This window comes from Thunnus albacares, chromosome 13 (assembly GCF_914725855.1).
Source record: "Thunnus albacares chromosome 13, fThuAlb1.1, whole genome shotgun sequence".
NCBI lineage: Eukaryota > Metazoa > Chordata > Actinopteri > Scombriformes > Scombridae > Thunnus > Thunnus albacares.
Genome location: NC_058118.1, coordinates 10,076,642 through 10,090,222, shown reverse-complemented (window position 1 = coordinate 10,090,222; position 13,581 = coordinate 10,076,642). Strand labels below are relative to the sequence as shown.

The window sequence follows — 13,581 nt, the reverse complement described above, 5'->3', positions numbered from 1 at the left end:
CTTTTTTTATGATCTGAGCTTCACTTTTTACTGCTGTCTGCTTCTCCTTTCTCTTATCTAGCTTTTTGTTGCTGCCATCATGCTTTTATGTTCTTCCCTCTTTTGCATTGTAAAACACACCTGTAAAATAGCACCTCATAAAAAAGATTTATCGTTATTTGTGTTTTTTGTACCTGCTGCTATGTGATACTTATCCAAGAGGAACGGGGTACTCAATAATTCAAGATTTCTGCAAACACTTAAATGGAGTATAAGCGACAATAGTTAATACATTAACTATTATTCTGGGGACAGTTTGAATGTTTTTGATAATTTATAACTATCATCTGTTGGCTCTTCTCTCTAGTTGACAAGCAGGATTTATTTACAGTCCATCAACAGTCTTGTAGCACAACAGGGGACAGTGGTGGCAGATTGTAGTTTACTGTTCACTGGCCTGAATCTCAGTCACATGTAAAGCTTCACTCCCTGAAGAGTTTCTCAGTAAGTTTCCAGCAGTCCCCACTTCTCAGGATCTGGTTAAAGCTGACAGACTCTGTCAGAGAGCTGGATGATGATGATGAGGACGAGGAGGAGGAGGGGGAGGAGGCAGCGGTGTGTCTCCTGTGGCCTTCATCATCTGGATGTTCAAGCTTCATTTGCACCAGTGTGTTTGTGTGATATTGGAAGGAGAGTTTGGATTTTTAAAGGTAAGATTGGACAAAAAGGGAGTCAAATCACAAATACCTCAGACCATTAATAGAGTAGCAATGATTAACTGATTCATCAATTAGTCGTTGATCAACAGAAAATGAATAGGCTACTATTTTGATAATCGAATAATTGTTTCAGTCATTTTTCAAGCAAAAATTCCCAACATTTACTGGTGTGACAGTTTTTCTTTGTCGTACATGACAGTGAATTAAAATCTTAAGGTTCTGGACTGCAAGCAAATTGAAAATGTCTCTGTGGCCTCAAAGAAATTTTGAATGTAGTTGTTCGCTATTTTTTTTTACATTTTATAGACTAAATTATTAATCAAGAAAATTAATGACAGATTAATCGATAATGAAAATAATTGTTAACATCAATAATTGATTTTTAAAAAACACATCCATCCATATCTTTTTTTTTTTTTTATCAACAAGAGAGGTTCAAATAGAGAGAAAAGAAAAGACAACCAGTTCAAGTCTTACAGTAAATACAAACTGGAAACAATCTTCATCTTTTTAAAGAAAAACAAATAATACAAAAAGATATGTTTCAAATGTCTTCTAACAAAGATAGGACAATTGACTCAGTTATTATTAAAGACCTATGAAGTAAATAGTCCGATATCAAGCTAATAACTGAAGTAAAAACTTGAAGTAAACAGTCAGACAACATATCAGGGCAGTATTATGATGCACTACAAATGAAGGCAAATGTAAAAATAGTGGAAACAGATGGTTTTAAGGAGATGTCACATACATAACCTGACATGAAACAGTACAATGCCCATAAAAAGTATTCACCCTCCTTGGTTTTACTGTAATACATACATACATATATTGAGGCAAAGTAGATTTAATGTGGCTTTTTGATACTGATCAACAACAACAAAAAAAACCTTTACTCTCAAAGTGAAAATAGAGCTCTACAAAGTGACCTTAATCAATTACAAACAGAATACAAAATACTTGTTTGCAATGAGCTGTTGTATTGAGTTGTCTATAAAGATTCAAGCACAATTTTATTTATATAACACCAAATCACAATAAAAGTTATCTCAGGGCAGATTTCACATAGAGCAGGACGAGACTGTACTCTTTAATTTGCCAAGACCCAAAATTCCTCCATGAGCAAGCATTTGTCAACAGTGGCAAGGAAAAACTACCATTTAATGGAAAGAAATCTTGAGCAGAACCAGGCTCTAGGTCGGCGGCGATCTGCCTTGACCAGTTAAGGCAGTCATCCAGGTCATGGTTATCCAAGGAAGGGTTGAATCAAGGGCAACTGGTCTTGATTGTAGATACCTGAAGACGTTTTGCCACCCATCCATGGGGCTTCTTCAGTTCAACTGACTGAACTAGAACTAGAAGATCCTGAGCTTGGAGGGATAGCTCAGGGCTTATGCTCTCTTCTATCCATAGTAGGTGGTCTTATGTCTTATTTGGTCTTGGTTGGCAGCAGGAGAGGCAGAAGGAGCTGGAAGACTCTTGAGGTTGGAGGACACATATGGGCCAAGGCACAAAAAAAAGAAAAAACCTTGTGTGCATGGTGTGTGTCACTTACATAGATGTATGTGTGTGTATGAGGGTGATATTAGGCAGCAGTGGTGAAATAGTATTCTGTACATATATGTTTGGTTACTCAGTTATGGGGGGATGGGTTGCTGGAGGGTTTTGGCCAGCTGTAGAATGAATGACAAGGGGGTGTCAGCTGTTAGTTTTGCTTCCTTTGTAGCTTTTTGGAGGGCTGGATTGTTGATTGTCTTCAAGTATTTCAGCGCTATTACTTGATGTCTTTGTCTTACAGTTTGGATTCCTGTTATGGTGTGTATGTAATAATTACTGATGTAGAAGGGGAGCCTGTGTGTCAGTTTTAGTGCTTTGTTCTTAATTATTTGCAGGCGTTGTAGCTGGTTATCAGAAAAGGTGATTCAGGCGAGGACAGAGTATTCAAAGAGTGGTTGGATGCATGACAGGTAGACTTTGATGACTGTAGAGGGTGATGCACCATGCTTACCACAGAGGGCTTTGAGATAGTTGAGTCCATTGTTTGCCTTTTGTTCCAGGTTATTGATGTGTTTTGTCAGACACATTGTGTCTTGGCAGGGTTCAGTTTGATTCTCCACATATTTGACCAGTTTTCTATTTCATTTATGCATTTGTGAAGTTTTTTAGCTGCTAGTTCTGGACTTTTGGACCTGGCTGTGGGGGCTAGGGGGTTATTTATGTCAAAAATGTATAAAAGAAAGAGAAGGATCTCAAAACTGCACCCTGAGGAACTCCTGCTTTGGGGGTGAAAGGTGTTGAGATGGTGGAGGCAACTTTGGCAGTTGTTGAGAAAACTTGAGATGATGGATTGGGTGGGTTTTGAGAGTTTGAGATTGGTGTCCAGTTGTCTGTATTTGAGTCCATTGTCCCATACCTTGTCGAAAGCTTTTTCTATGTAAAGAATACTGCCAGAGTTATGTCTTTTTGTTGAAGTTTCTATGAATGTCTTCTGATAATCAAAGGATGTTGTCTGTGGTGGGTCTCCCTTTCCTGAAACCAGCTTTGTGAATTCCTCGGAGGACCATTGACTCAATGTAGTTGGTGAGGTGTGAGGTGAGTACTCTTTCAAACAGTTTTCCTATGTGACTGACAAGGCTTATGGGATGGTAGCTTGTGGTACCGTGCAGGTCTTTTCCTGGTTTGTAGATCATAGTAACAACTGCAAACCTTCCATGGTGAGGGGAAATGACCAGTCATGAGGCAGATGGAGAAGAACTGTCCAAGGTGCTGGAGGTAAGCGACCGGTGCTTGTTTTATCAATATGGTGTCAACATTGTCTCCCCCCAGTGCTTTGTTTTTCATTTTTTTCAGGTGCAGTTGTATTTCTTGAATGGTGACTGGCTTTGTGAGGGGATGGTGCTCTGCAATTGGATTGGCTATGTTTGTCTCTTTTGTGTCATGTTTTGCCATTTCTTTGTCAACCAGGTCTTTCCATTTATTGTTGAAGTATGAGTAATTTGGGCATGAGTGGATGTTTTCAAGGTGATTACTGAAGAGTATGGCTTTTTCTTCATTGCCACCGATGATTGTGCCCAAGGATTTGAGTGGTGGTGTGTTATTGTTTTCTGAATCTCTATTTAGGCTCTTTATTTTTTGCCAGAAAGTCTGGGGATTTGTGTCAAGGTTGAGTTTTTTGTAGAATGTGTTCCAGGTGGGGTGATCTGAAACTGGTGAATTCTCTTTGCAGCTTCCTTTTGAGGTTAATGTCTGTGTCCGTGTCTTAGCAGAGTTTTGGGGAATTGTTTCCTCTCTGGCTTTAGTTTTTCTTCTATGTTTGATCTGAATATTTCACATTCTGCTTTTTTTGGTAGTTATACTTCTTCCTTGGGGTTGCTTGTAGATGAAAGTAGAATGTGGTAAGAACAGGAAAGTTGTCACTGCAGAGATGGTTTGTGGTGGAGAAATTGAGTTTTGAAGCCAGATCAGGGGAGCACAGAATCAAGTCCAGAATGTCTGTGCTGCCTGTTTGGGGAGACATATAGGTGGGTTTGTTTGTGTTGATAGTTGACAGATTTGTGTTATTTAGAATCTGTTTTAGTGCTATGCCACTTTGGTTTGTTTTTTGCAATTGAAGTCTACATGCTGAAGATCTCTCATTATGAGGGAATGACTGGGATTGGAAATAGCTTTAAACAGGGCCGCTGAGGGTTTTGTTTCAGGGGAATAGTAGGTTCTGGTAACTGTGATAGGATGATGCGAGTGGATTTTCATTTTGGTTGCAACATACTCAGTTTCCTTTTCCTTTCAGTTCCTAACTGACTGGTGGGGATTCTCGGGAACTTAATGTCTGTGGGGTCATTATCAAGGTCATTGCTACCATGTGGTCTGTTAGTGCTCTTGGCGGTGGTAATAACAGTCGTTAGAGTCATTGGAATGACTTGAGGCCAAGTGTAAACGACAGTCGTTGGAGATGTCACAGGAGGCCAAATGTGAATGGTTGTTATGTCTCCTAGGAAGGGATGAAAGGCAGCATTGTGGGTGGGGGATAAGTGGTGTCCTAGACCTCCTCCTCTGTTGAGGGATGGTTTCTCTACTTTGACATACACAACTTCCTTCACTCCTCTTTCAAACCATCTGTCCTCACTATCTAAAATATGTACGTTGTTGTACGTAGAGTGTCACTTATCTTTCAGGTGTAGGTTTACTCCTGAGACCTGAGGAGTTAGCCTTCCTGTGTTGAGCTATGTATTTGTTTAATGGTTGTTTAGTTTTCCAATATACAAGTCATTCCTCACCGCAGTGGACTGCGCACATTAGATTGCTTTTCCTGTGTTTGGTGTGCAGTCTTTCAGGTGGACCAGTTTCTGTCTTAGTGTGTTGCTGGGTTTGAAAAACACTTGGATGCAGTTTTTGTTGAAAATCCCCCTGAGTTTCTCAGATACTCCAGACACGTAAGGAATGATGATGTTGTGCGTTTATTCTTCTTTTCTTCACCACCCACAGTATTGGTGTTCTTCCTGGATCTTGTGGCTGTTTTCACAAAGGTCCAGTTAGGGTGTCCACAGGCTTTAAATGCATCCTTCAGGTGTTTGCACTCCTTCTCTTGGGCCTGGGCACTTGTTGGTACATTATCAGCTCAGTGGTGCAGGGTCTTGCTAACTCCTAGCTTATGCTCCAGTGGGTGGTGTTGTTGTATTGTGTTGCTGTTTCTCATTATTCTCAAGTGTAAGAGAGAAGAAAGGTGCTGCCAAGAGATTTTCCCAGAAGACTGCTCACTCTAAACCTGACATCTGGGCTCTTAACCATTCAAAGATCTCCCCGCCCTGCATCTGTTGCTGCACCTCTCCTCCTATCCTGCCAACCTCCCACACATGCTCAGTCCATCAGAGGACCAGGTGGACCACGTGTCCACTCTCCTGAGAGGAAGAGGGGAACACACTTGAAGAGGAGGCTCACAGAAAATGTTGCAAGAACGGGACATGTGAATTTCTTTTTTTTTTTTTTTTTGTAGGAGTAGCTAGAGGATGCAGAATTTTTTTCCTTTCATAACATCCGATGTGGGCACGGAGGATGGATTGGCCGGGAAAGAGCTGCTCTGGGTGTGTCTGTGTGAAGTCACCATAAGGATTTTACTGGAGTAACTGGAGGAAACTAAAGGTAGGACCACGGCTGTGTGTCAGTTGATTTATTTTTCCAGGATTTTTTGGCATACATTGATTATGATGCTAATAATCCACACTGCTCCTTTTGTGAAGAATACAATTTGATTACAAATAATGACAATTTCTTTGCTGTGTTATAATGTAAATGTAATATTGTTTCAGTAAAACAGGTTTTATGTTTAGAGAGCTAGTAAAACAAATAGAAGCTCTGTCTTATAACGTATTAAGTCAGTCAAATTAATATTTATATGCAATTGTAAGGAATATATTTAAGTGGAGTTAAATATTAAACAAGGAAAAAGCTTTTATTAGGGGTTTGTAATTTCCTAAAGATTTCCTTGGAAATTTCCTAAATGTAACTATGTAATTTTGTAGAGAAAATAAGAATTTCCCTGCAAACCCCAAGTAAATATTTATTAATTATTCATTTATTATTGTCAAATTTATTCTCCATATATGTCATATTGTATGCTTGCCTGCAGACAATCAATTAATTGGAAGTGTACCAATTAAACATTGTCCCTCATGTTCCTGCAATTAGTACCAAATGAGGATAGGAATAATTGGGAAATTATGGACTACAGTGTTTTTTTGTTTTGTTTTTTTTAAAGTTGAGCTACTTTTTTAGTCCACACTGACAGTAAAAAAGTGTAGTTTGTCTCTCTGAAGTTGGATAAATGAAGGTTTATTTAACTCAGCTACCATACAGTCATGATACATACATGACACACTTTGCTTTCAGTCAGCACACTGGTTTCCTAAGTGATGCGGCTCCTGAGGGAGAGCAGCTGATTGGCTTGCTGAGCCTCAGAGCCTCAGGCCGACCGTGTGTGTGTTTTCGTTAATGATCCACCAATTAGTCACACAATGGTAACAGTCGTCTAAACACCCCATCATCTGTCTGTGCCTCAGAGGGTGAACGCATGTCACTGCCCCCACGTTTGGTGTGACAAAAACTGCTTTTTGTGGTTGGAAATGGATTTTGGGGTGAACTTCCTCCCCAAATTTCAAACAATGCTGTGTCCACATCGTGTTGCTGCACTGACTTCCTCTTGTAGGTTGCTTCAGTCACCACGGTAACCACCTGCTGTGTGATGGGCCAAATGAGAGACTATGGCAGACAGTCCCAGTCGTCCCCCTGTCCCCTGACTATAATCTGTCATACGCACCATAAACACTGAGACTCCCTGAGAACTATCAACACTTTCCTCTCCTCAATTGAAAACATGTTCAACAATCCCAGTCATTACATGGGAGGCTTTAAAGGAAAATGGTCAGGTGCCCATATTAACATTGAATAGTGTTTTTTCTTGCTGTAATCATTCCTCCTGTTCATACTGAACAATTGAACGTGCTTTAAGCGATAGGGGGACAAAATCCACAGCCCTTGTTTTGTGCAAAAATGTACTCAAAAGTTTATCTAAAGCTTACATGAAGGGAATTTTATACTAAAAAGATTTTAACTTTGGATGATATCCACTTGACTTGACTAATGTGGGGGGTGAAGCCCCATATCAGATAAACGTTTGAATATATTTTTGCACAAAACGAGGACTGTGGATTTTGTGAAAGTGCATTATGAAGGGATCTTCTAATGGTCAGTATGAACAGGAAGAATTATTACAGTCAGAAAAAAAATATTTCAATGTCCTTATGGACACCTGACCTGACTTGAAAAATTGTGAATTTATCCTTTAATATGAGTGTTTGTCCTCACTGGAAGATCTGAAGATGACGGGCCAGTCAGCGGAAAGAGATCGGTCGCCCCACAATCTGTCAGTGAAGACCACCTTAGAGGAGGAGAGCGAGAGAGCTGAGAGTATTCTAAGCAGGTGATGACAATTAAATCATGTTGTTATTTTTTTCATAAGTCTGTTTGAGAAAAGCAAAATGTGAGAAACACAAAGAAGCAGCTTTACAAAAAAGTAAAATGTTACATGTGTTTTGCTCTCAGGGTGCCATCTGTCTGTGATGACACATCCTCAGAGCTACAAAGAGTCGCTGCTCTTGATCCTCACGGAGGCAATTCCAGAAATTCTTTTCAAAGAAACGGAGCTATCTCAAGGTAAAATTATCTGACAGCTGAGCTGTGGTACATCAACCTCCTTCACAAAGATTACATAAACTGACTGAGCAGGGAGGAAGACACATAAAACAACACTGCTACCTTATCTTTTTATAGTGAAGGTTGTCTGGCCTTTTAAAAAATAGCCTAAGACTGCTTTTTCAGACAAAGTGAATCTTTTCAGACAAAATTAATACACAAAGCATTTTGTTCAAGTCTTTTCAACATCACAGGCTGACAAATCATATTTGTAAAACTTGTAATAGGAGCATAAAAATGGCCACTTTGTGGTCTTCTGCTGTCATTGTATAAAACTCTGACGGGTGTTATAAGCTTTTTGATGCCCTTCTAGCTGTTTCAAGACTTTTATAGTATCTTGACAAAAAAGTACAATAATTTGAAGAAAAGCAAGAAACTTTGGGATTCAAGAGAGTTTATGGTGGAAACGGGAAATTCTCTCTACCCCATTTGATGGATGATATTTTCATTTGTTTAAAGAAATATTTAAAGATTAATTGGTAAACTAAACATTATGTTAAAATGGAAATATTTTAAAGCAAAGGCTATATAAAGTAATGTATCCAAAAATATATATTTAAGTTTACATACTGAGAGCAGTGTCCTCTTCCTTATTTGTGTCATGAAATGACAGTCTGATGGTGTTGATGTTGTTGTGCGTTAACAACAATTTTATTGATCTTTTAGAATTAATATTGTCGAGAGACAATACAGTACAGATACAGTATGGTTTTCTTTTCGTATCCAGTATGCTGTTGAGATATTTCCACACATTTTTAAAGAGGTTGTACATGTCCCCTATTTGTGTGTCAGACTGGTGAGCCTGGTGGTGAGACTGAGGGAATGGGCACACAGGAGCCTGATAGAGGAGGAGGAGCGGCCAGACTCCTTCCTGGAGCGCTTTCGTGGCCCCGAGCTGAGAACTGCCCCCAGCCGCATCAGCAACACGCAACCAGATGCCAATGCCAAAGGGATGTTTAAGTATGTCTGCCTGCTTGAACCACCACAAAGCACTTTGATGACTATATGCATTGCAATGGGTGACCAAAAATTGGAAACACCTGGACTTTGTAATCTACTCCAGCACAACAGTCCTATCTGATATTGTTGATATCGCACTTTTTAAGGGTCACAGCGCTAAAAAGGGGCACCTCTCCTGTACAGAGGATTACTACAAGTTAAAACTGCCAAAATAACAATATTCATTGTAAAGATATTGTACTCCATTGTTTCAATATGTCTTTACAGTAAGGTATACTGTACTGTGTCTGACTGTATTATTTGCAATCTGTTGATGTTTTCAGGAAAAAGTGGGATTTATTTGTGGTGTCCCCATCCGATAACGCGTACTACCGCTGGTTATTTGTTATCGCCACAGCAGTGCTCTACAACTGGTTCCTTGTTGTAGCGAGGTAATAACACTACAGTCGCTGTGTGTTGGGGCAGCTGCAGCCTCAGAGATTGGTGATGGATGTAGTGAATGGTTGTTCTGTCCATAACTTAGATTGAAGCAGTATATCATTTTTCTTTTTTCATCCACAGGGCATGCTTTGACAAATTACAGGTGGGCAATTACATCTGCTGGCTGGTGTTGGACTACCTCTCTGATATTGTGTACATAATGGACACTTGCGTCCGACTTCGCACAGGTGACCTATTTCAAAATATAGCTTCTGGCCTCACAACACGATGCAGTTGTATTGCTAATCCTTGAAGGTCCTTGTGGGGACTTTTTATGCAATTAGTCAAAGATGGATATTTTTCTGTTTGTAGAAAAAAAGGAAACAATCCTGGTGAAAACTGGCATAGACTATGCACTTGGTGTTATACAATTAGTATGATCTATGTCTGTGAGGATTCTCACAGGATAGACAGAAGTGATTACTCAAAGGCAACTGGACTTACATTTATAGTGTTAATTAAGGCAGGTGAGGTGAGTCTATGCTAAAAGAACTTTAGTGCCATTTGGGCCTATTATTATGGAAAACAGAATATGGGAGCTGAAATCTTTTTTTTTCAGGTTAGGTTTAGGGTTTGTTTTTACCTGGAGAGTTTTAGCAAAAAGTTGTAATTACATCCAGAAGACATGGAGCAAAATTCATTTGGAGCTGTGTTTCTGGCCACCTGACTATTGTTAGTCTAATTAACACTCTCATGTCCATCGTTTTTGGTCTCCACTAACTCCTGGGGGAAATATCTGGCTCTTTAGCTGCTAAATGCTCCACTATGTTCACAAGCTAGTTAGTAACTTTGTCTGCCTGACATTTGGTGCTGGTCAGGTGGTGCATGGTAGGTTTACCAGAGATTTGTCACTGAAAACAGCTGCCTGCTGCACAGCTGCTGGAAACAAAATTAATAAGGGCAGTCAGACTGAACCAAACAGTAAAACCAAAACAATAAGTTGAAAGACACTAAAATGCTCTTTTGCGAAGAGGAACTGCAGATGATAATTCTCTGAGAGTTTGCCACTGCAAGCAAAGCTTTTCATGTTAAACATAGTTATTTGAGACACTGTTGATAGATATTGCATTGTGCAGCTTTAAAGTGCCAATAATCAATGTTTTTTTTTAATGACAATGTATCAAATGACAGCGTAATGTCAGAGGCATCGCTCATAGTAATGAGTCTACGTTATCACCCAATTCTGCAGCTCTCCTCAGCTTTAAAGAACTTTATAGTGACTTTCAGCCTATTGTTTAGCTGTCCGGTTGCAACTTTACTGTTTTGGTTCACTCTCACCACTCTCATAGCATCGTTTCCAGAGAAAAAGCTCTAAAAACCACTGTACACAACCTGCTCAGCACCGAATGGCAGACACACATAGTTAGCAACAAGCTGGTGAACATAGTGGAGCATTTAGCAGGTAATGAGCCAGATATTTCCCTCAGGAGTTGTAAGAGAGCAAAAACAGAGCTAAAAGAGAGTGAATATTGGACTTCTATTCACCCAGTGGATAGAAACACAACTCCAAATGTAAGATAATGTTGCTCCGTAAGTGCTGGATGTGTAAATAACTGTTTGCTAACAAGTTCAACATATCAGCTAAAAAGGTGATGATATGTCAGTGTTGTGTTCACAACTTGTTTCTGCAGGTTTAACTTTTTTCATACACAGTTCAGCTTCATCTCATGATAAGAACTGATTTGCAGACATATAACACAACAGTGAGCTGAGACATCACTGCTCAAATGAATTTGTGCTCAATTTTTCTTGTCTCAGGGTTCCTGGAACAAGGTTTGATGGTGAAGGACCATGTCAAGCTCAGAGACAGCTATGTCCGAACACTGCAGTTCAAGCTGGACGTGGTATCCATCCTGCCCACTGACCTGGCGTACATCTCCACTGGCATCCACACACCACAACTCAGGTTCAACCGTCTGCTGCGCTTCCCACGCATGTTTGAGTTCTTTGACCGCACTGAGACGCGCACAAACTACCCCAACATGTTCCGTATCTGCAACCTGGTGCTTTACATCCTGGTCATCATTCACTGGAACGCCTGCATCTACTACGCTATATCTAAGTCTTTGGGATTGGGCTCGGATACTTGGGTGTTCCCAAACATCTCCAAACCTGAGTATTCCTCCCTGACTCGGAGTTATGTCTATTGCCTGTACTGGTCAACTCTTACTCTCACCACTATTGGAGAGATGCCTGCACCAGTGCGAGATGAAGAGTACCTATTTGTGGTCTTTGACTTTCTTGTTGGGGTGCTAATCTTCGCCACAATCGTGGGAAACGTTGGCTCTATGATTGCAAACATGAATGCCACCCGCGCCGAGTTTCAAGCTCGGATTGATGCCATCAAACACTACATGCACTTCCGCAAAGTCAGCAAAGAACTGGAGACACGTGTCATTAAATGGTTTGACTACCTCTGGACCAACAAGAAAGCGGTAGATGAGCAGGAGGTGCTAAAGAACTTGCCAAACAAACTGCGTGCAGAGATTGCAATTAATGTACACCTGGAGACCTTGAAGAAAGTACGCATTTTTCAAAACTGTGAGGCCGGACTGCTGGTGGAGCTTGTGCTCAAACTACGCCCGCAGGTCTTCAGTCCAGGTGACTACATCTGCAGAAAAGGGGACATAGGAAAGGAGATGTATATCATCAAAGAGGGGAAGCTGGCTGTGGTGGCTGACGACGGGGTCACCCAGTACGCTCTCCTCACCTCTGGCAGCTGCTTTGGGGAAATCAGCATCCTGAACATAAAAGGTAGTAAAATGGGAAATCGTCGGACAGCCAACATTCGCAGCTTGGGTTATTCTGATCTCTTCTGCCTCTCTAAGGATGACTTGATGGAGGCAGTAACCGAATATCCAGATGCTAAGACTGTGCTGGAGGAGAGGGGCCGGGAGATCCTGATGAAGGAGGGTCTGCTGGATGAGAACGCAGAGAGCGGCGGAATGCAGAAAGAGGACACAGAGGAGAAGGTGGAGAGGCTGGAGTCCTCTCTGGACACCCTTCAGACTCGCTTTTCCCGCCTTCTCAGCGAATACACACATACTCAGCAACGGCTGAAGCAGCGCATCACTCTGCTGGAGCGGCAGCTGAATCAAACGGACTGTGGCGCAGATGCAAATGATGACATGGATGCAAATGCAGAGACGGTCAACGAAACAGACCCTGGGCCTGTTGCTCATACAGATGGGTCTCCTCATCGGAATAATGTGCAAAAAGAGGGCAAAAAAAGCCCAACGTCAAAACATTAACCAAATCACCAAGGAGCTTTTAGATCCATTTCTCCTGAAGTACTTTGATTCAGACTCAGTGAGAGTATAGAAAAACTTCATGACGTCCCTTTTTCACTTACATTGTGAGGACGTTCTTTCAGTTTAGCTGAGTGTAAAGGGATGTCTGCATGTCAATAAACATGAAAAGAAATTGGACAAAACTGCTATGCCCATGCAGTCTTTAACCGATGTGTTGGATGCGTGTGTCAATGGTGGCTTTAAAGTTACTTCATGGATGCTTACTCAAGCTAAAGGAGGGTAGAGGGCGGTTTCAGCAAAAGTGGGACATCTAAGCATTGGCTTATTTTACTAATTGACTGGATAGAAGCAACAAGGTTTTTTATCCTGAAATCTTGCCACAACACTATTTATCACTGAACAATCACTGCTATTGCTTTGACATCATCATTTTAGGTGTGGCTGGAAGTCACACAAGACTAACTGTTCGGCATGTGCTCAGGGAAAGTGGAGTGGCATAAGCAAAAGGGAAAAAACATAAGGGATTAACCAACTACAGCAGACATATTATCTTATTAAAGCCATTATGACTCCCCGTTCAAAATAAATATGCACAATATTGTCTTTAATTTGCCTGGAAACTGCCCCTGGTGTTAACCAAAATCGGGACACTGTTTTCTTGTAAAATGGGACACTTTTCTAAGCATGATTCATGCAGTATTCCAGCAATATCATATATTTTAGTTTAATAATGGACAAGTCTGATAAGGCAGGTACAGTGGCTGGAGATTTTAAAGCCGTGAAGCAGAGGTTGCTAGTTCAAGTCAGATCAAGGAGGTCAAATATTTGATAATTATTTAATTATTTTAAAAAATCTATGTCTATATGACTATATTGTCTATTTATTTAGCCTGCTATATTCTTTTTAGTTCTAGTTAAATATATATTAGTCTACATACAATAGGGTC

At 40.6% G+C, this 13,581-nt stretch overlaps 1 protein-coding gene across 1 annotated transcript; it reads left to right on the top strand.

The window, feature by feature from the left end:
* The first annotated feature begins 5,217 nt into the window (after positions 1-5,217).
* On the top strand, positions 5,218-13,539 carry cnga2b (cyclic nucleotide gated channel subunit alpha 2b). Its single transcript, XM_044369624.1, has 7 exons — positions 5,218-5,834; positions 7,563-7,671; positions 7,794-7,904; positions 8,736-8,903; positions 9,227-9,334; positions 9,465-9,571; positions 11,142-13,539. The coding sequence occupies exons 2-7, from the start codon at positions 7,571-7,573 to the stop codon at positions 12,632-12,634; spliced, it is 2,088 nt and encodes a 695-aa protein (XP_044225559.1). The 5' UTR covers positions 5,218-5,834; positions 7,563-7,570; the 3' UTR covers positions 12,635-13,539.
* The last annotated feature ends 42 nt before the right edge of the window (positions 13,540-13,581 follow it).